The sequence below is a fragment of the Toxotes jaculatrix genome, chromosome 20 (assembly GCF_017976425.1).
Source record: "Toxotes jaculatrix isolate fToxJac2 chromosome 20, fToxJac2.pri, whole genome shotgun sequence".
Classification (NCBI taxonomy): Eukaryota; Metazoa; Chordata; class Actinopteri; family Toxotidae; genus Toxotes; species Toxotes jaculatrix.
In genome coordinates this window covers 6,581,297-6,602,349 of record NC_054413.1, presented here as the reverse complement: position 1 = coordinate 6,602,349, position 21,053 = coordinate 6,581,297, and the positions used below count along the sequence as shown (strand labels likewise).

General features: G+C 40.1%; 1 protein-coding gene across 4 annotated transcripts in view; it reads left to right on the top strand.

Moving 5' to 3' along the window:
• dnajb6b (DnaJ heat shock protein family (Hsp40) member B6b) overlaps positions 1–15,565 on the top strand; it is a 56,449-nt gene extending 40,884 nt beyond the window's left edge. For 2 of the 4 annotated variants that reach the window (XM_041065908.1, XM_041065910.1), the window contains exons 3-10: positions 1,211–1,320; positions 2,434–2,499; positions 2,803–2,907; positions 6,483–6,620; positions 6,724–6,871; positions 6,973–7,043; positions 13,189–13,341; positions 14,449–15,565. In XM_041065908.1, the coding sequence (XP_040921842.1) occupies positions 1,211–1,320; positions 2,434–2,499; positions 2,803–2,907; positions 6,483–6,620; positions 6,724–6,871; positions 6,973–7,043; positions 13,189–13,341; positions 14,449–14,558 (901 nt within the window). In that variant the 3' untranslated portion in view covers positions 14,559–15,565. Of the gene's footprint in view, positions 1–1,210; positions 1,321–2,433; positions 2,500–2,802; positions 2,908–6,482; positions 6,621–6,723; positions 6,872–6,972; positions 7,262–13,188; positions 13,342–14,448 lie in introns of those variants that run through there. The other 2 variants (XM_041065909.1, XM_041065911.1) reach the window with 2 other exon arrangements.
• Positions 15,566–21,053: the final 5,488 nt, after the last annotated feature.

The following is a 21,053-nucleotide window of genomic DNA, read 5'->3' as shown; positions in this document are numbered from 1 at the left end:
ACTAACATGTTTTGTTTTGACATGAGCAGAGTTTCCCATGAATTGAAGGGTCTATTTAAATATTAAGGGCAGCAACAAGCCTGTTTGAAATTAGGCATGTGCTCCAAAGGACATTAAAAGTTATTTTTGGGTAATGCAGTAAATTACTAAGTAATGTAAAAGTATGTGAGAGAGGAGGAAACCATTGAATATTTGAACTGATTATTGCAGATTAAATCAACCAATGTCAGAGTATTCAGTTTGCCAAGAATCCAGAAAGATAGCAAAAAATAAGAATGTGTTATCTCTGTGCACTCACATTATTGCTGCCAAAGCCAAATGTTAGACTAACACCAATCAATAAGTAATATCTCTGCCCTATGACTCAAGTTCTCTCTACTTGATGTCTTATAGAATTATTGGCAGTGCTGGCAGTGTAGACCTAAAGATAGAAATGTCCGCATATCAGTTGGAAATATCTCCACAACTATTGAGTGGATTGCCATGAAATTTCTACGGACAAGGTGTTTGAGCTGAACATAGAACATTCTGTGCATGGTTAAAGATAGTGGGTGCTGTTGCCTTCTCTCTTGAATACAGGCTTCAGACTACAAAGACCAGAAAAACTGATATGTTACACAATTATTGGCCATTCTGCATTGTTTAACGTAGTCTGGCTGGCCGTTGACCAGGCTTTAGACAGCCAGATAATGTCACAAATTACAACAAAAACATCGACTACAAAGACTATTCACCACATATCCATAATGGAGTCAATCCCTGGATTGTGCAGTCTTTTTTTTTACTTTTAGTCGCTGATCTCGTCCACAACATCAGTGTGTTCGCTGCTGGTGCTGCTGCTGGGCTTAGAAACAAATAGCTGATGCAGCGTAAGCTGCTGTGCAAGGCCTACGTTGCATGTCAATAGAGTTCAGACTGTCTTTGTTATTTCTGCTTGGGTGGGGAGAAGGACAGTGTGTATATGTGCGTGTGTGTGTGTGTGTGTGTGTATAGGGCAGTGATGGGTGTCTGTGTGTTTGGTGTGCTCATGCTTCCCACCCAAAAAAAAAAAGACTTGCATGTGGATATGTGTTTCTGATATGGGGATGTCTAGTATACATACACACTCCTTGCATGCCTTGCATTATCTATACAGAATACATTGTGTTTGTATCTATGGGTTTTTTTGTATGTCTGCTTTTATTTATGTTGTGTGGTGTTTATGCTCCAGTTACAGAAAATTGGCATTGAAGTGGCATCCAGACAAGAACCCAGACAACAAGGAGGAAGCAGAGAAAAGGTTTAAAGAGCTGTCAGAGGCGTATGAAGTGCTCTCAGACGGTAAGGTTTTTCTGCAGAGAGAGAGGAATTACGTTATAGAGCCACGCTGAGCACTGCCTGTATTAATGTGACAACTGATGTTTCTCTGAAGTGCTCTATTTGGAATAAGCTTTTTTAAAAAGGCACATCTTTTCTTTGGATAACTTGTCTGTCATCGCTGCTGTTAAGAAAAGATGAGACTGCACTTCCATTATCTAAATAAGAGGGTAGAGTATTGTTTGAAAAATTGTAAGACATCGATTTAATCAGGATTATTTTCTTGATGAATTGTTTGGTAAACATAATGTCAGAAAATAATGCAAAATGCTTAGAGTAAGTTTACAGTGCTAAGATTCATATCTTCAGATTGTTAGTTTTGTCCAAACATCATTTGAAAGACCAGATCTTTTGTTGCTGATAACATAAATATACCATGCATCAAATTTGTAAACCAACAGGTTAACTTTTGAAAAGTCACATCCACTGTTTGAGTGGATGAGCATGGTTTAAATATGGCGGCTTAAACAGGACAGCAGAGCTATGTGTGAGCAGCAGACTGATGATTCAGATGTGGGTTACTGAGCACAGCAGAAGCCTGTAACATTTTATTAGTTGTAGTTATGTACCACACACCCAGTCACAAGATGCAGGTATTAGCATTTACTTTGCTCAATGTCAGGATTGTTTATCCTGGAATGCACTTCTTGTGCAGTTGGTTTAGTTTTATTTTTGATTTGTCACCCGATGCCTTAGGCCATTATCAGTTTAGTCTGTAAATGTGTTCAGCTGCTGAATGTTACACCTCTTTACTGCTGAGCAGCAGCTTTGTCCATTAGCTTTTTGTGGACTTTTCATTTGTAGGTTTAGCATTGTGCAGTAGACCTTTTACTAATGAATCAGTCAGAAACAAGCCTTCCAGTAACACTCTGCAATCTCTCAATCTTATTTACTACAAACTACTACAATTTGTCAGTGAAAATAAAAATTAAAAGGCACTATTAGTTTGATGTTAACATTATTTGCAGGGTAACAACACTGTGTGTTTATAATAGAGCAGGGGAGTGATCTTTTTTTCTGTTAGTCAGTTTTATGTGTTTTTCAATCTTATCTGAAGTCGTTCTCTCTCCACCACAGAAAACAAGAGGAATATTTATGACCGATATGGCAAAGAAGGCCTTTCAGGAGGAGGAGGAGGAGGAGGTAAGAAGATGGCTTTCAAAATAACAGAATATTTATGTCCGTGCCAGTGATTGATAAGATTTCAGTAGTTAATGCTAATGAGGAGATGGCAAAATATGACAAGGATTAAAAACAAGCTGTTGATTTAAGTCTCTGAAAGTACTTTAGGGACGAGTAGCAACATATGAGCATTTGTTCATTCATATTTAGAACAAACAGCCTGGTAATACATTGGTATTTTTTTATAACCTATAATGATAGCAGTGTGTTATCGTGATTTTAAGCCATAGTTTATGAGCTTTATTGTTATTCCATGTTTTCCAGGAGGCCATTATGATCACTTTGGCGGCAGCGGCTTTACATTCCGTAATCCTGAGGACGTTTTCAGGGAATTCTTTGGTGGCAGAGATCCATTTGCAGAATTGTTTGGTAAGTCTATTTCATTTCTGATGCACTCATGGGATTTCTTGTTTTCACCGGGTAGGAAAAGTGAGGGACTGAATAGTGTCATAAGAGTGGGGTGTATGCAACGGCTATTATTAACCTGATAATTTTATCTGGTCAAAAATACACATGGATGGCCTGGGAATGCTCAAGGGAGACAGAGAGAAAAGGAGTACATCCTGTAGACCTCAGTTTTATGTATGTAATACACTGTTATTTCAATTTCCTAATTAGTTTGCCTATTAGCTAGAAGCTAACAGCTCCTGCTGTGTAGAAATGTGGAAGATGGAGCATTAGTACCCAGGAAACCTTCTGTAAAGCCTAGCGCTAATCCCCTACAGTGCTGTAATGTGCATCTCCAATACACTAAGCACTGTTCACCTTCAGGGGGTCATCTGCCACTAAATGTCACACACTGGAAAACACTGAGTATCTCTGCTGGGTGTCGATCTCAACTTCATTATGTATCCTTCGTCTATTAACCAGGATTTGGACCCTTAATTTATTCCAGCTTTTTAAAAAATGCTCTTTATTCATATTAGCTGTACAATCAATTAAGCAGCTGCATAATTACAGAATGGTTTTTCAGCCACTGAAAAGTTCTCCGCCTGATGGGTCCATTACATGAAAAGAGAAAGTAAAAAAGAAAAAGAGCAATAATGAGAAAAATATGAATTTCATAAAAACACCTACACATACTGTTATAAATACAGAAGCTGCGTATTTAGTTTACCTCAGTTTGTAGTAGTTCAGTTGCATGTTGATTAAACCATTTCATAGTTTTCTCACAAAGAAATTTTGCATCTTAATTTCTAGAGGTTGAATTTATCTTGTCATTTCTATTTCTCTCTGCATTTTCCCTGGAAAATTGTGGTAGTTTTTTGGTTGTAATATAACCCTTGATTGGATTTGTCAGAGAAAACGTTTGTGCTGCTTCCTAATGTATAATAGTATTAACCAGTGATTTCTCAATTTGTTGTAATGGCATCGTCTTGTAGTTCCTGACAGCTGATTGTCTCAGAAGTGTCAATAGTTGTATTAAGTATACTGCAGTAATAGGAGTTTTAGCGGCTGTCCTGGGTTGTCTGGGTTCAGTAAAAGGCTGATTGGAAGGCATGTGTAGTTCACCCCGTGTAGCTCTAAATATGGAGTCCAGACGCAGGCAGAGGATGGATTTGAGCGTCTACATCACTCAACTGGAATGCTTTCAAAAATAGCTTCCGTATTAAAACAAAAGCAGATGTAATAATGCTGTGTGTGTGTGTGCTGTGTGTGAGAGCACATGTAAAACATGATATGATTCAAGCTGTGCGACACTGACTTATTGGAAAAACTGTAACCAGCATAATGAGTCATTAGACCTGCTTCCAAATGAGAACTTGTAGAGGAAGTCAAGAACATGATCTTTATTAGCAGACTGTTTTTATAAACTGCATTTTTGACGTTGACTTGTATTACTGGATTTATGTACATGGATAAGATAAAGTCGTGTCGCACAGCTGTTGCTGTTTACTCTTTTCAGTAAACAAAGATCGTTTTAAAAAAAGCCAAACCTTGCAGCTGTCTGCACCGTCGCACAGAAGAGCAGAGTTCACGTTCTATTTCGACTGGGGACAGCCCTTATTATGCTTGATTGGCAGGCAGTAGGATGTGTCAAAACGCCAGTTTTATCAAGTTTAGAGAACCATTTTGGTTCTCTTGACTTTCCTTAAGATGGCAGGCCTAGAGAGAGAAAAAGAGAGAGAGAGAGAGGGAGAGAGTTCAGATATGTTTTTAAAATCCCATCCAGCATCCAGTCCTGGCTGCCCAGCAGCTTGTCACAGTAAGCAGCAGCTGGTCCTGTGGATCTGTCACTCACCCACCTAGAGCATCCAGCAGACTGAGGGGGATGGTGGGTGGTTGTGGGGGGGGTGGGGTTCTGGTGTGCTGTTGAGACAAATACAGATTAACACGATGACGAGAGGGCCTAGTTGCCTGCCAAGAACAGTGCACACTGATTCTAAAATGAACATGTGAAGAAGTAGACAAGCAGACTCCCTGTTACACACTTTTTGTACATGTACTGCAGACACTTGACAAAATATCTCCACATTATCTCCCTGGGTGAACTCCTACCATCTGACTATTTGATTTACACAAATTAACTTATTTATATGTTTAAGTTGCTTCTTTAATTGTGTAGTTATTGGGTCATTCTGTTCTTCTCAGCTTTTGTACATAATCTACATGTACATTCTGAAAACCCACAGACGCTGTCATTTTAATTTATCTTGTGCCATTATGCCCTGCGCTGTGCTGTACAGGCGTGGCACATTCTTCACTGATTTAATCTCAGTCTTTGCGCCTTACAGGTCGTTAGAAGTCCTTTCGAGAGTACATAAGCAAAAGAGTCTTTGTGTACACTGAGGATGTGCACAAGAATGAAAGCAGAATTCAAATGTTTAAACGTATCTGGTATCTGCTCTCTTACTGACAGCTTTGTAAGAGCTCAGCTGTCTCCTCTAATGTCTTCTTCTAGGTAAATGGACAGTAATGCAGTTACAACAGTGGTCAGGGGATACTTTTATTTTAAGCTTTCTGTCAGAGAGAACAAGCAAAGCGTTCTCGATGCTGCCTCGGTACATTCAAGGTTGAAGGAAGAGTCTTCTTTCAGCAAATGGTGCCGGTGATCCAGCCTTATCTCGCTGGGGTGACCCAGATTGGCAGCACGCAATTAGTAGCATGTCCACAGGGCTTTGGGATGAGAATTAGTGGTGGGCACTTTGACAGTTCAGGGTTAAGATTGTTCCAGAAATTAAAAGCTGATGCTCTGACATCCACCACGGCTTCTTTTTTTTTTGTATCAGGTACTTAAATCTGGAATCAGCCTTAAAGCTGCTATAATCAATATTTTTTTTAACAAAGGGTCAAATGGCTGCTTAACGCAGTCACAGAGAGTTATCGCAGTTATCACTTGGCTCTGCAGTTCCCCTCAGATCTACAGTATTTAAGTGCTTTTTTAGCTGTTTTGGTTTTCTGGCCCTTTTTCACTTCCCTCTCAGTGCTCTCATATACCTTGTTTTGGTCGCAGCAGGCAGCTATTTTCAGCAAAGAGCTCCAAAAAATGACCCACTGTACACCACCTGCTCAGCACCAGCAGCAACAACAGACACTAGCTGATGAACATAGTGGAACATTCAGCAGCTGAAGTGACAGATTTTCCCCTGAGGAGTTGGTGGAGACTAAAAATGGCTAAAAGGAAGCTAAAAAGAGAGAGAATATTAAACTTAAACCCATCAGGTGACTCCAAATGAATGCTAATGATGCAATGCGTCTGCTGGATGTGTAACTAGGCAACTGTTTACTAACAAGTTCACCATAACAACTTAAAAGTGATAATACATCCCTGTTGTGTTGAAGGCTCATTTTTGCTGCTGCTAAGTCTTTATGAAAATAAGAAGTCAACAAAAGTTTCCAATTTTTTGAGACAGAAAAAATTAAAACTGTTTCCTTTTTTTTTGCATAACTATGAGTTTCTCCTTCACAAATCACCAAATCATGATCTGTGATTCCCTTCACAGCTGACGACCCTTTTGATGATTTCTTCGGAGGTGGCCGCAGTCGCCAAAGGGGTGGAAGCCGGAACAGGATGGGTGGTTCACTTTTTGGTTTCGGGGGCTTCCCAGGATTCGGGTCTGGCTTCTCAGGGTTCGATTCAGGTGCGTACATACCGATAAATATCTTTACATTTAGCAGATACTGGGTTCACTGTGAATTTATAATGCTTGCTGATTTTAAGCAAGTTTTTTTGCTCTTCTACAGGTTTTACCACATTTGGAGACATGGGTGGAGGAGGTTTCACCTCTTTCTCGTCTTCATCTTTTGGTGGCGGGGGAGGGGGAATGGGCAATTTCAGATCTGTATCGACCTCCACCAAGTTCATCAACGGCAGAAAAATTACTACAAAACGGTACTGAACTTTCTAGCTCACCAGCATTTTCCAGACCTCTGTGTTAGCCGGAGATCTTGCTCTCTAAATGTTCGGTTCTTTCTTTTTTGGGGGGGTTTCAGGATCGTGGAGAACGGCCAAGAGCGAGTCGAAGTGGAGGAGGATGGTCAGTTAAAATCTCTAACAGTTAATGGTAAGGAGCAGCTCCTAAGACTGGATAACAAGTAATTATCTCGCCACAAGATTCCATCAACATACAGTTTTCACACCTGGAAAAAAAAAAAAAAAAACTCACCCAGTGACAATGTTTGCTACCGGTGGTTGGTATCTCCTGTCTCTCTGTCCTCCTGCATCTCATTCCCAAAAAAAAAACAAAAACAAAAAAACAGTTTTCTCATTTTAGCTTAGCTGTGAAGGAGGCAAGAGAGATGTTCACAGTACTTGTATATTTGTATTTATTCCATTATTATTGGGGGGACCATCTTGCTGAGATTGGTGTTTTTGTTTACTGCAATAATTGAATTGTACTTTTACTTCTGCCATATGCACAAAGCTGGGTATGTGCTATATATTTTCTTTTTCCTTTGAGGTGGATGTTGTCTTTCTTGTTGTAGCAGGAAAACAAGACGCTGTACATTTGGACTTCCGCATGTCATTTTTGCTCTTTTCATTTGACCAGTTTAACAAGTGAATGATAAAAGCTTAACCACTTGACCCCTTATGTCTTTAACTTGAACTTCACCTTGCTAACCCTGTTAGCTATTACCATGTTCATGCGTGTGTAATATGAATGACATAGATTATTAATAAATTAATTATAATAATGTGCATTTTTCTTACTTTTACATTTGTTTGCGTGTTTGAGAACACCACAGTTTGTTTGTTTGTTTGTTTTTGCATGATTGCTGATTCCAGGAGGCTGCTTTGTAGTTTCACTGTAACTTTGTCAGCAAACCATGATCGTTGACCACACAACACCTTACACTGTTACTGGACACACAGGGGGACCTTTCATTCTTTGTACAAAGAAAAGAAAAACCAAAATAAAGAATTCCAGATTTGGTCAATAAAGTTGAGTTTGACGTTGTGGAAATGCTGCTGCAGTCACCTGGTGTCTGTGTGGTGTTTCCTTTGGCCTGACTTGCTCACTCTTCCTGGAGGTATGAGGTGTGTGCTTGTGCCTGATCACATTTTAAACCCGCTTCACATAATTGCAATAAAGGAAATCACAGTGGCTGCTTGGTTTGTACACTCACCCATCATACAGCTCACCGTGTGCGTTACTTTAACCCACTAATGCCTCAGTTTCATTTTAGATGATTCACATTAGGACTTATTCACTGGTAATGTGCTGTATGTGCCCACACTAAAAATATCCTATTCATTTATCTCAGAGATCATGTGGAAAAAAAATCAGTTTTCAGCAAAGATACACCACTACCTTCAAACCCTGAGATGTTTTTTTTTCCCCAATCTGTGTGGTAGGTACGCTTTACCTTTACAGACCAGGTGAGAATGAAACAACACCCACCTCCAGAGTTCATTTGCCCTTCCTCCCGTTTCTTCATTTCACGTGTCGCCCCTCCCATCTGGACACTTTTATGGGCTTTGTGCTGATAATACACCTCTTCTGAATACGCCCTGGTTAGTACCTGGGCTCTGCAGAGACATGGAGGCAAACCAATGACTCAAAATAATATTGTTGAAATTGGCTATTAAACAAGAAGTCTTACATATTAGCGGAGAAACTCCAAAATTACATAAAAATTTGTCTTGCTTGGATTGGACATTTATTAAAACATGCCTATCCTATCTGACATGATAGGATAGGCTCAGATTGAAAGCCAAACTGTAGTGCGAATGATTGCAGTTGGCTCAGAGGTCACTGTGTTCATGGAGAAGTGTGTGTGTGTGTGTGTGTGTGTGTGTGTGTGTGTGTGTATTTCTTGTGGAATGTGCTCGGGGCTAGTTTATTTACACAAGACCCACTGCATATTTTTGTGAGAGTCAGGAGTGGGAAACTGAAGCGAGAGGAAAGAGCAGGGTGAGGCCTTTGGCTGAGTCAACCTGAAATGTTAAAGCTTAGCAGTTATGACATTTAGTACTAATGTAATGTAATGTAATCAAAATTACGCAGCCTCCATGCATGTGGTGATGGTGTCAATCCAACGTGAAGGCCATGTATTCAAGTAGACTTGTATTTGATTTGTCTCAGAAATTTCTTTAACACCATTGCAGACAGAAGCGGTGGTTACGCTTGCGCAGTCTTGTTGCTAGGTGACACTGCAGCCTTGCGCCAATCTCTTTCTTACATATCCTTGGCGCACTCTCTACCTGTGCGCGTGTGGTTGTGTGTAAAGGTGCTCAGCAGACCGAGGTTAGGTGTTATAAACGTGGATTATTAAACCAAACAGCAATGAAATTCAAGCAGCAATAGCTTAAAAGAAATTATATGATCTTCAATTTGAGAGTTACACGAATGCGTCAGTATTTTTTCCTGTTTTTTTTTTCTTTTCTTTTTTTACCTGTATTTAACATCCTGGAAACTGTAAAAATAATAATTCAATTATCACAGTGAGATAACTACGAATAGTACATGTAGCTGAATACTGGTAAGTGCTGCAGAAGCAGGCATTATATTTATGGTGCGTTAGCTCCCTCTCCTGGATCAACATATAATTTTCTGCCAGAACATTACATTTTGGCAAACTGGCACCACTAAAAGTATGCCGAATTAGCTATTAGCATGTCCAGTTTGCAATGAACCCATTGGTACACAGATAACAGTCACTGTTTTACTTTGATACTGAAGAAAACGCAAAAACGTGACGATTCTCAGGGAAGTTCTGGAGGTATAAGGAGCGTCTTTTTTCTGTCATATAAAATCATTTATTCCTTTTGGGAATCGGAAATAATGAAATCCTCAGGCGGTGTAGGTCACTGCTCTATGACTCTGAGGATTTTGATGTTTGATTAAAATTTATTAAAATAAAGGCGGAAAATCTGTCTTAAAACAACAGTCAAGCGCCCATATTTAGATTGGGCTTACTGTAGTAGCTCCTGTTCATTATAAAATCTCTTCTTAATACTTGATCAATTAAAGTGAAAGGGGATCTTCTATATTTACAGTGGTTTCCCCATTAGGCTGATGTGAAAGGCACTAAAAAGACTTTGGCTTGATTATTAGATCAAGGTAAACTTTCCCCTTCTCTCGCACTGGAAACATGTAAGGAAGCGATCTTCCTATGGACAGTATAAACAAGAAGAATGATTATAGCAACAAAGCCCTGTTTCACTGTAAATGTGGGTTCCTGAATGTTTTTTTAAGACAGACTTGAGAAATTGTGAACCTATCCTTTAATCACAGTTTGAGATACCAAGTGAAGAGGTATTTTTTTTATTTAAATTCAGAGTCATTCATATTTTTTAGAAGCTCAGTGAGTTAAAACTATAGTATTTTTGCCAAAGAGAAGTAAAGAATAGAGAAAATTCTGAAAAAACAATGTATTGAAAATGTCAGAATTTAGATTTTTCTAATTTCTTACCTGGGCAATCATCTCGCTCCACATGGGGGCCCCTGTCCTCAGGTTGGGAACCACTGCTTCAGAAGACACATCCAGCCTAAGAAATAACATAAAATTAGTGGTCGAAAAAAAGTAAAATGATTATTTCTGAATAAATTCTGAGATTTTGCCCTGAAAAAAAAGTACTTCTACCTTGAATCAGATTCTTTTGATTTGAAGGTGGACCCTCATGTGGCCACTAGATGACACTGTTTGTATACAAAAGACAACATCTGACAGGAATCACAAAACCAGAGGCATAACTGGAACAAATAAAGCAACATGTGACATTGGTAGTTTTAAATGTGTGTGTGTGTGTGTGTGTTTGACACTGGTTGAAACACTGGTTTCCATCAGTGTTCACGTTTTACATGTCAACACAGTTTTTGTTAGTGCTGATAAATGATATGATAAAAAAGGCTCAGTATATTAGATATAAAGTCTTGCAGCCTCTTCCCCTGCATCCATCCGTTCCAACATGACACAATACTGTGATTTCCTGTCCCCAGAGTTTCCCCACATTATGAAATATGGCTTCCTGTTGGCAGAAAGCAGCATCCGGCTTTAATCCCCCCCGTCCTTCTCGTCTGCTTGACATGTTAGCATGAAACCTCTGCTCGGCCCGCAGCCACTGGCCACTTTATGAACGATGGCAAAGATAAGCTGCCAGTTTCTCTTTGGCTGTGTCTGAACAAGGACACAGACTGTATCTTTCTGTGCTCAGCAGTAGAGTCACATCAGCGCGACAGCAGACGCCGTGAACCACGGGAAGGTGGACTGTTGAAAATAATCTGGTCCATAGTTGTAGTTGTCATGTAGGGTTAGCCTCCTTCTGAACAGTGATTTATTTTAGGCTTCCTCAGCCGTCTACCGGAGATCCAGCCTGCTGCAGTAAGGCTGCTTTTGTCCGTCACACAGATTTTGTGTCTATATGTGTGTGTGTGTGTGTGTGTTTAGGGTGTTAGCCCAGGTGTTTGTGCCTGTGTACACCTTCTTGTATTTTAGTCTAGACAGTGTGTATCAAACAACCTCTGCAGACACACACAGCATTGTTTAGCCTGGAGACAAATGACAGGCACTCTCAAGACAATAGCAGCAAATGAAAGCATCCAGGAACTCAACTGTGCTCACTCTGCTTTTCAAATTAAGACCTTGATCCAGAAAATAAAAGGCCGCCTTTATGAGCGTTAAAAGATCTCATTATCATCACTGCTCTTTGATATTGTTTTTGTTGAAATTAATTAACTGATGATGGATTATGCGACTTGATGGGATTCTTATCACCCAGGTAACCAGGCCCACAATAGACACAAGGAACAAAGTATACAACCTTGAAGTTGCATACATGTTGGCTTAATCCAGCTGTCTAACTTCACCTGATAGGATCACCAGACACATGCACCTTGGGATTAGCTGTTTCTTCCAAAAGCTGGATTGAAAACGAATAGCTGCAGCCGTGAGAGTAAAGCCACCAATTGTTCTGTTTCTGTTGGTCCACAGGGAGCTGGTCTCTCTCTGCACGGTCACCTCTGTGTTTTCAAAATTGTGTTCAATTTAAAAAGCTAATTTGAAATAAAGAAATTCGAGTCTGGGGCTAAAATAACACAAAATCACCTTGAAGCTGAAGTGTTTTCAGCAAAAAAAGAAAAAAATACTCAGCCAATTTTGACCTTAACACTCGAAAAGCATTCCTGACAAAGAAATGGGACTTGGGTCAAAATGGGTGACCTGCAGTAATAAGATGCCTATTCAATGAGAACTGAAATCCAGTGACGTCTTTGTCTTGGTTAAGGCCTGAGTGCATGCAGCCGTCCTTTATTGCCTCAAAACCCCTGAGCTCCTCCTGAATGAATTGAAAGAGAGCTACCTCTCTCTAAAATTTACATTGTCACAAAAAGTAAATATATCAAGGATAGTGTTTCAGAGTAGCCACAACCTACATTTGTGATTAAAATGACCCTGTGTTTATGTTTAGATGGCACTTGCTGCCACAGGTACACACCAACATGTCAAACAAAGCTGCCATGTCTCTAATGACATGTGATGCGTTTAAGGCCGGGCTATTACACACTGCGCAGGGGGATTTTGAAATGCTGGTGCAGATCCTCCTCTAAATGGGACCAGGTTCAGCACGGCGAGCATCTGGCCTCCTTTCTTCTCCTCTCCACTGCCTTAATTACACAACACAATAGCGATGAGATCTGCCTGTAATCTCGCAGCATAATAAGTCTCCCCTCTCGTCCCCCCCACCCCCAACCATACCCTGCCTGCCACTAATTCAATATAAATGTAAATTACCTAGAGAAAAGAATAACCAAATCTCATTTTATTTACATGACTAATCACAATAAAGTCAGGCAGATGAAATATGAATGAAATATATGGTTGGCGTTTGAAAGGAAGGAGGGGTCTGTATCGCCTTAGGGACTCTTTGAACTTCTTGTTTTATATCATCTTTGTTGTTTCATGTTGGTTACATCAATATACCTTTTTGCACTTGTGCTCAACTTGCTGTAATAGATGTGTGTATCTCTTTTTTTTGCCTGTCTGATTGTATTCACACTGCCAAGGGCATCACAAGGTAATATGTTTTCCTTTCAGCTCACTTTTTCCTGCGCAAAACATCTCATGTCAGAAGGCTAAAATTCACAGAGGCTACATAGAAAAAAATAAAGATTTAATGTTGGTTTGAACACCTCGGGCGATCCATCCAGACAGCAAGAAGACAGGGTTTAGTAGTGATTCATTCCCACTCTGCTCTGCTCACACCCACAGACATCGCAGCCGAAGACCCCTTAGAGGAAGAGTTTCGTCGCCGCAGACAGAACACACTTCCTGGCCTCAGCCTGCATCAGCGCTACCTGAGAAACTCCGCCCAAAACCCCTCGGAGGAAGAGGAGGAGCACGGCCTACAGAGCCTAACGAGAGGTCCGCCCAATCTCTACTGCAGGGCTGATTAATTAGCAGCACACACAGAGCTCTCCTTTAAAGAGCAGAGTCTTAATAAGCACAGCTAATTGTCTGCTTTTGTGTCTGATGGCCGCACAAAAGACGATGAAGAAGAGTGGCGTGTTTGATTGGCAGATGTGAACACAGAGGACGGGGGTGTTCATTAGGCGGCTCTGTTCTACATCTTAGTAATGACCAGAGGTCAAAGGTCACCCCCTGTTTTCCTGCCCAGGGTCAGGAAGTCACACACAAAAGCTGTGCCATTAAATGCAACACGCAGCCGCTGAATGTTTTATAATAGCAGCTTCGTTAGGGAGGGAGGTAACCTTTAATTTAACTGTGCATAGTTCCTGCTGGGATGCAAACAAAGGCCCTAATTCTCTTTCTGAGATAATGACATAAACTCCTCAAATATGGGTCCTCAGAGAGTGTGTCTTTTAAATACTGCTGCCGGCTCAAACTAAGCATTTTAAATGTGAGAAAAATTAGTACCACTTTCTAACAAGTCACTCTTTCTACAGTGGTTACAAGTTGTAAATCACATCTTTGTTAATAGACAATCAATCATTTAACAATGCTTTATAGATAACTTACAAATCATTCAGAAGAAAGTTTTTCGTTGCTGGTTTTTACCCGTTACACTGCACTTTTAGCTTTTAAATTAATTAAGAAGACCCCTCCAGTGGACTGTTTGTCCTCTGACCCTATGGAAGAGGGCTGCAGGATTAGATTAGAATAGATTAGCTGAGCTGTAAACACGACAATTTGAAAAAAACCAGCGATTAATGTGCTGGACCATTTTGGTCCAGTTTGGTTTTTGCACAAGATTAAACAAACGAGACATGAGACATAACATGTTAATTAGTGAGCAGGCAAATAATCTTACATATTTCTTTAATGACTCAACAACCAGAGAGATTTTTTCACAACCTGGCAGCTCACAACTTGTTCTTGTAACTGATCTATAAAGCATTAGTGAGTGATTTATTAACATTAATAAAGCCATAATTTACAGCTTATAAACCCTGAGCAAAGACTGCCTTAATAATAATAATATTAGTATTTGTTTGCTCTTTTATTTTGTAGGACACCAAGACACCAAGAGGAAGAAACTGTGGCTGAAGGAGGCAGAGTCCAAAAAGAAAAGAGCTCAGCGACTCTTCCCACGATTCAGTGGACTTGGTGCCTTTTTTTAAACACTCAGCCAAACACTTACACAAACACAAACACAAACACAAACACAAACACAAACACAAACACACACACACACACACACACACACACACACACACACACACACACACACACCAACATATTTGTTGGCAGAAACGCCATCAGTCATACGTGGCATTATTTCATCTATGCTATGTATCAGAGGCCCTACATCCCCACTGCTGTGCCCTATCTCCTCTTGTCTATCAGCTGCAGTGCAGAGCATAACCCCTGCATGCTTTCATCAGCCGAACAGTAGCCCGCAGTGACCTCACTTCAGTGTATTGTTTTGTCTAAGGTCCATTTTTAGCAGTTAAGCTTTTGCTATTGCTGTATTTATTGTGGGTGGGCCCTGCGGATGTACAGTGAGCGTTCAGATCCTTAATTAGTCTCCCACAATTGGACCTTTCCACTTTTTACAGCATGTTTTGAGAGAGTGTTGTTTTGTTTGAAAGGGTTCAGGTGGAAGGAGAATTACAGTAGCAGCCTTGTTTGTGATAAGCGTGAAAATTACAGCACCAATACTGTATAGGGTGCGAGAATAAGTGAAGGTCAAGTTATTCAGTGAATCCTCTTTTCAATAGAGACAAGGGAGGAGAGGGATATCTGGAGATTGCGAGAGTAAAACAGAATGAAAGCACCGAAGAGGGAGTTTACAGATGCACATGTTCTGCTCACTCCTGCATCATACATGAAAAAAGACTATCAACAAATCTGACAGTAATATTGTCCACTCTTTAGCACTACTCCCACAGGGTGAAAAACAGCTTTTAAGCCCTCTCACGGTCATGATTTTCTTTTCTTTTTTTTTGTAAGATTTTTTGTACAGAGTGGATTCAGCAACATGTTCACCTTCCATGAATGTTTCCTAAAAGATTCCTTAAGCAAAATGACAATTTCCCTCATCTGATTTGTCTTTGAGAGGTTGTTGGAAATGTGTGAGAAATGTTCATTTTTTATGGACTCCTACCAATAAATACATAAAGAAAAACATGTCCTCATGGGTAACTAATTTGTATTGTATCATATTGTATGATGTAGTATCAGAAAAAAATCTTATTGATCCCCAGAAGGGAAACTAGTTTAAACATTTCAAACTTGACAGCCTGGGGATAAGCAGCCTGGGCTGTGCCTTTTTAAACACAGGCATATATTTTAGCCTGATAGCAAATGATGGAAAGATTTTGTTTAGCTGCTTGCAGCTGAAAGCAACACGGTAAAGGAAACAGTAAAGTCGTGGGCCGCAAAACCAAAAGAATGAGCTGAAAACCACTAAAACGCTCCACAGTGTTGAGCCGAGCTGAACTGAGCTGAGTGATGACTCTCTGTGGATTTGTCACTACGACCTCTCACATTTCACACCTTCATTTCCACTGTTAAAATAAAATGTTGATTGGCGAAGCTTTTAACTTTAAACAAACACAAAAGACAGAAGCATCACTGCCAACTCTTAATCAACATAATTTCTTCTTTGGTAAATTGCCAGGTCACCTGAGCTGTTGCGTCTCCTTCCTACTGTATGTGGTTCCTACCAGCTGCTCTCCTATAACCACGGTAATTGAACAGAGGCAGGGACAAAACACCCTGGATTTTCCTGTCACATGGGCAGAGCCCTGGAAGGAAAAGTATTCTCTGATTATTTTGAATCAGCCTGCAGTGTTTTGTATTATTCATGTGGCAGAACGCATGCACATGACCCAGCAACTCATTTGGCCCTTGTTCCCATGCAGCAAGTAGTCTCTAAGGGTTTAATTAAACAGTGTCAAGGCAGTGGCCCATCTCCCTCCATTGCCTTACTTTTTACAGCCGTCCTCCTCTCAAAGTCATTACACAACTGTTTCTGGCTGGATAAAAAAAAAAAAAAAACCCAGTGAAATCCTCCTATTGACTTTCACTCTGAGAACATCTACCTCCTGAGGAGCGAAGAGCAGAGCGACAGCTCACTGTCAAGCTCCCTGTCAGCCACTGTCTGCCTCCTTTTAAAAGAAAAATCACCCACTTTCACCCGAATGAAGCGGAGCACCTATCGACACCCATCACCACACGGAGAGAAATGATGTTCAATATAAGTATCTACACTCAATAGACCAGAATGTAAGTAGCAGAAAGAAAGACACAAACCTTTCTGACAGGACGAGTGGGTGGATGGATAGATAGACAGTTAAAGTTAGGGACTGTATGAAAATTATTATGGGGAGGGGCGCTTCAGAAAGAGGGGGCAAGTGATGTGTTTTTTCTTTTTGCTGCAGGCAGGGTAGGCTAATTTTTGGGGAGCAGAACCACAGTCTAAAGAAAATACTCAGAACACGGAGGAGGGCCTTGCGTTTTAATAAAAAAAAACGGAAACACTACGTTCAGGCCCCTTCCCCTCCCCAATAACTTTCACACAGTCCCTTAACATAAGTTAATTCCACATCAGTCCTGGATAGACAGAAGAAAAAAAAGTGTAACAGCAGATGTAATTGCACAAAACGAATGTATTCAACAATTCTTAAAATAAGGTCTATAACATCAGATAACTACGCTATATGTCTCCTATATTATTAAAATTCTACACAAAGAGTAATGAGCATTAAAATCAGTGTTCCAAAGCAAGATTAAAAAGATCAAATATTTGTTATGTGTACACATAAAAACAACAACAAAAATGCACCAAATAAGGACTGTAGGCTATGTTGAGGCAACTGTTTGATTATAACAGAAACTTTGTCATCTGTGGTGTCACGGGTTGCATCATACATATTTTATTCATATCATGCAAAAAAAGAAAAAAAAAGAAAAGAAAAGGGAGTGAAGTGGGTATTGTTCAGCCAGATCAGCACGGATGGCTTCTTTATTATTATTGTAATAAAAAGTGCTGCTGCCGTTCAAACAGGGGGGTCACGACCGCAACAAATAGTATAGTGCTGTTGAAATTAATAAATGTAATTGCGTTTATAACTACCCCTGATTGGATTAAATCAACATGAAACAGAACAAGCCCTGAAACACAGATCTTTTTTCGTCTACCAGCAGCAGAACCTAATTGGTTTGGTGCAGAAATTGCTCATAAATCCCTTGTATGTCAAACAAGCTTTGAACACTCGTCACTGCAGAGACAATTTGTTACTCATCTGCTCGTCAGATGGCTTTTTGTTGTGCTCAAGGACTTAAGACTTCCAGTGAATTTGAAAAACAAAAAACAAAAACACTTTAAGGTCAAAGACGCCTGACGCAAGACAATTATTTAAAAACTGTTTTACAGAATGATTTGGTGACCAAACAGCATTGAAAGGAGGTAGAAACAGGACGTACAAAGTGAAATAAAAAGCCACCTGGGTGTGCTTTATTTTGGAACAGCTGTCAGACAGGGATTTAGGTGGAGCTAAATTGGAGTGAGATTTTTTTTTCTAGGGGGTGCACTCAGGAAATTAGGAAAGAGGAAACACTGAAGCAAGAGTCCTTTGAGGAAACTGGTGAAGGGAGCAGAGAGATTCACGCCTCCATCTTCAGTGCAATAATGGCTTTGCACACAATGGTATGGCAGGAAATGGTTTCTCTAAATGTCAAATGAATAACTGTTAAACATAATTTAACATAAATTTGTAGACATTTGGGCTGTTTGTGTGGGCATTTTTCCTTTGGAGTATATTTTGGCGAGCAGCTTGTTCTTGATTCTTATCCAACTGAAACATAATAAATCTCCAAATTCTTTAGTGATTGATTCTTCGAGGCTTGTTTGTGCATTTGCATGTGCTGCGTATTATTGCATTAGAGGTATTAACACCGCTTTGTCTTGGGAATGGAGAGAGGATTTTTGTGAGTCTAAACAAAACCCTGAAGTTTTGTGACTGTGTACAAGTTGGATCATGAGCACAGTCACTTCAGATCGAGTGTGGTGCATGGCAGTTTAAAAAAAAAAAAGCCAATTGTTATAACTGCAGTGCACCAAACAACAGCCAGTAGGAGCTCTGACTGTGACACTAGAGTAAGTAAAGTTCTTGTCTGACCCAGGTGGCTGTTTTCTGACAGGGATAGAAATCTGTCTGGACAGTCTGAGTGTCACTTAATCCCAGGATAGAGGAGCTCAGTGTGGCGCAGGATGTGCGGTGTGTACTGTAAATGGGTCAAAGCTTGGAGGAGACACAGGAAAAAAAAAAAGAGAGTTTGGATGCACTCATACTCTCTAAAAGCAGGATTCAGAGTCACAATATCTGTTTTTACACAAGACTAAGAGTAGCAGCCATGCTATCAGCTCTGTGAGGCTGCACTTCAGAACAGCAGTGCTTTGAACTAAATGCAAACATTGGTTTGCTAACATGCTCACATGGACTACATGCCCATTGGTGGAATGAGGAGTTTCTGAGTGCGCTGACTCAAGTCCAGACTATTCATCCTTTATGCTACATTACGCTTCAACTTCACTACATTTGAGAGGGAAATATTCTTCTCTTATACTGCCTGTACACCACAGGCTACGGCGTGAGTGAGGACAACATCAAAGAAGTTTAAGAAATACTCTCAGGAGTCTTCTCCTCCTCGGTAACAGACATCTAACAAAGCGAACACACTCCAAACCTTCTGCTCACCACGATCGCTGCACGGTATAAATGAATGAAGAGCGACTGCAGGGTGGTAGTCGCTCATTCATTAATGAGACACAGCGAAAGAACGGTATGAGTTACCTGGATGCAACTCCAGCTCTATAAATCTTTATGTGTGGGTCACTGTTGCTCTGTATCATAAAGTAAATGGAAAACTATAAAACACAGTTACTCTGGGGAATATAAAGCACGATACGCTCTGATAACACATGCGTCCAGCGTCACGGAGAAAATATCAACAGGTGATATCCAGCACTCAACTATAAATTACAACTCATGCTGTGTATGACAGGACTCTAGTTAACCCCTTGCACTGAGTATAGATCCAGCTTTAAACAGTTGTAATTACTAGTTACGTCTCAGCTTAAGATTTGGCATAAGAAAACATATGATGAGCTTATTAAATACATTTCAGTCACATAGATTAAACTACCCATTTATATTTAAAGTGTCAACCTGCAAATGGCACTGAATATTCAAGATACATTGTCTGAGGAGCATGAATGTCCTGAGATATTTAGTTTGGCTTCATAACATACTTTTTTATATATACTATATTTTCTGTTTCTTCCTCAGTTTGTCTTAGATGTATCCACCTTCCTGTTTCCCAAGGGGGCTCCATGATAGCATCTGTTTGGTGCTGACATTGTTCGGTCTTTCCCTCATATGTGACCCCCCGACCCCCCAGTCATCTCTACCTCTTCTTCTTCTTTAGCTTCACGTCTAACAGCTCTTGTTTGATGGATTCCCAGAAACATTTCATTAAAGACTATCAGTAGAGGAGAAGTGCAGCAGCTTAAAATGAAATCCTGCAGTAGAAGGCATGAGAAAAGTAATTGATAAGGAAACATAGTCAAAATCTTATCTGAAATGCAGCTTGTGTGGCTTTCACTTTCATGCCAGGAGAGGGAAGAAGTCACTTTTCTCAAATTTTTGGATGTTATTTTGGAGCGAAATGATCGGGGGCGTGTTTCACAGAAGACAATTTACAAGTAAAACAACAGTCTGCTGATTTAGCCGAGCCCTCAATCCAGAAAAAGTGTAGGTTCAAACTGTGAGACAAGAACATAGAGGAATAATCTACAGGCTACTTTAATGACAAAAACGGCCCACTCCTGCTGTGTGCAATCAGCACGCACTTGTAAGAAAATATACAGCGGAAGCAGTGAAATGAAGAAATGAAAGAAAAAACAACGTGTAAAATCACTTTTACTTGCCTCTGAAACAAGCTGCAAATTTACTCACATACCACACATGTGGAAGCTCTGGTTACAGTTATAGTGCTGTGGAATTTAAACTTTTTCAGCTAGTATTTATGGTTTTCGGCTCCTACTGCAGTTCACAGGAATTTGTTCGGCCTCGCACATAATACACACTAACAGGTTTTTACGTCAAGGAGTGTTCAGTGTCTTGGTCAAGGACACTTAAACAGTGGTTGTCATGGAGTTATATATATATATATAGTCACAGTCAGTGTGTATCTGAACACTGAGAGGAAATATCGGCATCAACGATTCACGTGTCAAAAAACATGTACCCAAAAACCACCGTTTGGGAAACAGTGACATTATACAAGTAGAACAGTGCTTTGTATATTAAACCAATTTCATGTTGTGTTTTTTAAACTGTTCCCTGGAAGCTTTTGGTTGCAATAGTTGATAAAAGAAATCTTTTTCTGTTTGACAAAATGCACAGAGAATAATCTATCTTGTTACTCTAGAGGAGAATAAAAACTGGCCATGTATAGAAAGCTATAATTCAGTGGCATTCATTACGTGTACGCCTTTAGTCATCTCTGCCAGGCCAGAATGACATGTAAAACTGTACCGTATGAATGTTTTGAACATTTTGTGCGTAGTTTTCCTTATGTTCTGGTTGTGCAGGGGGGAGATGGCA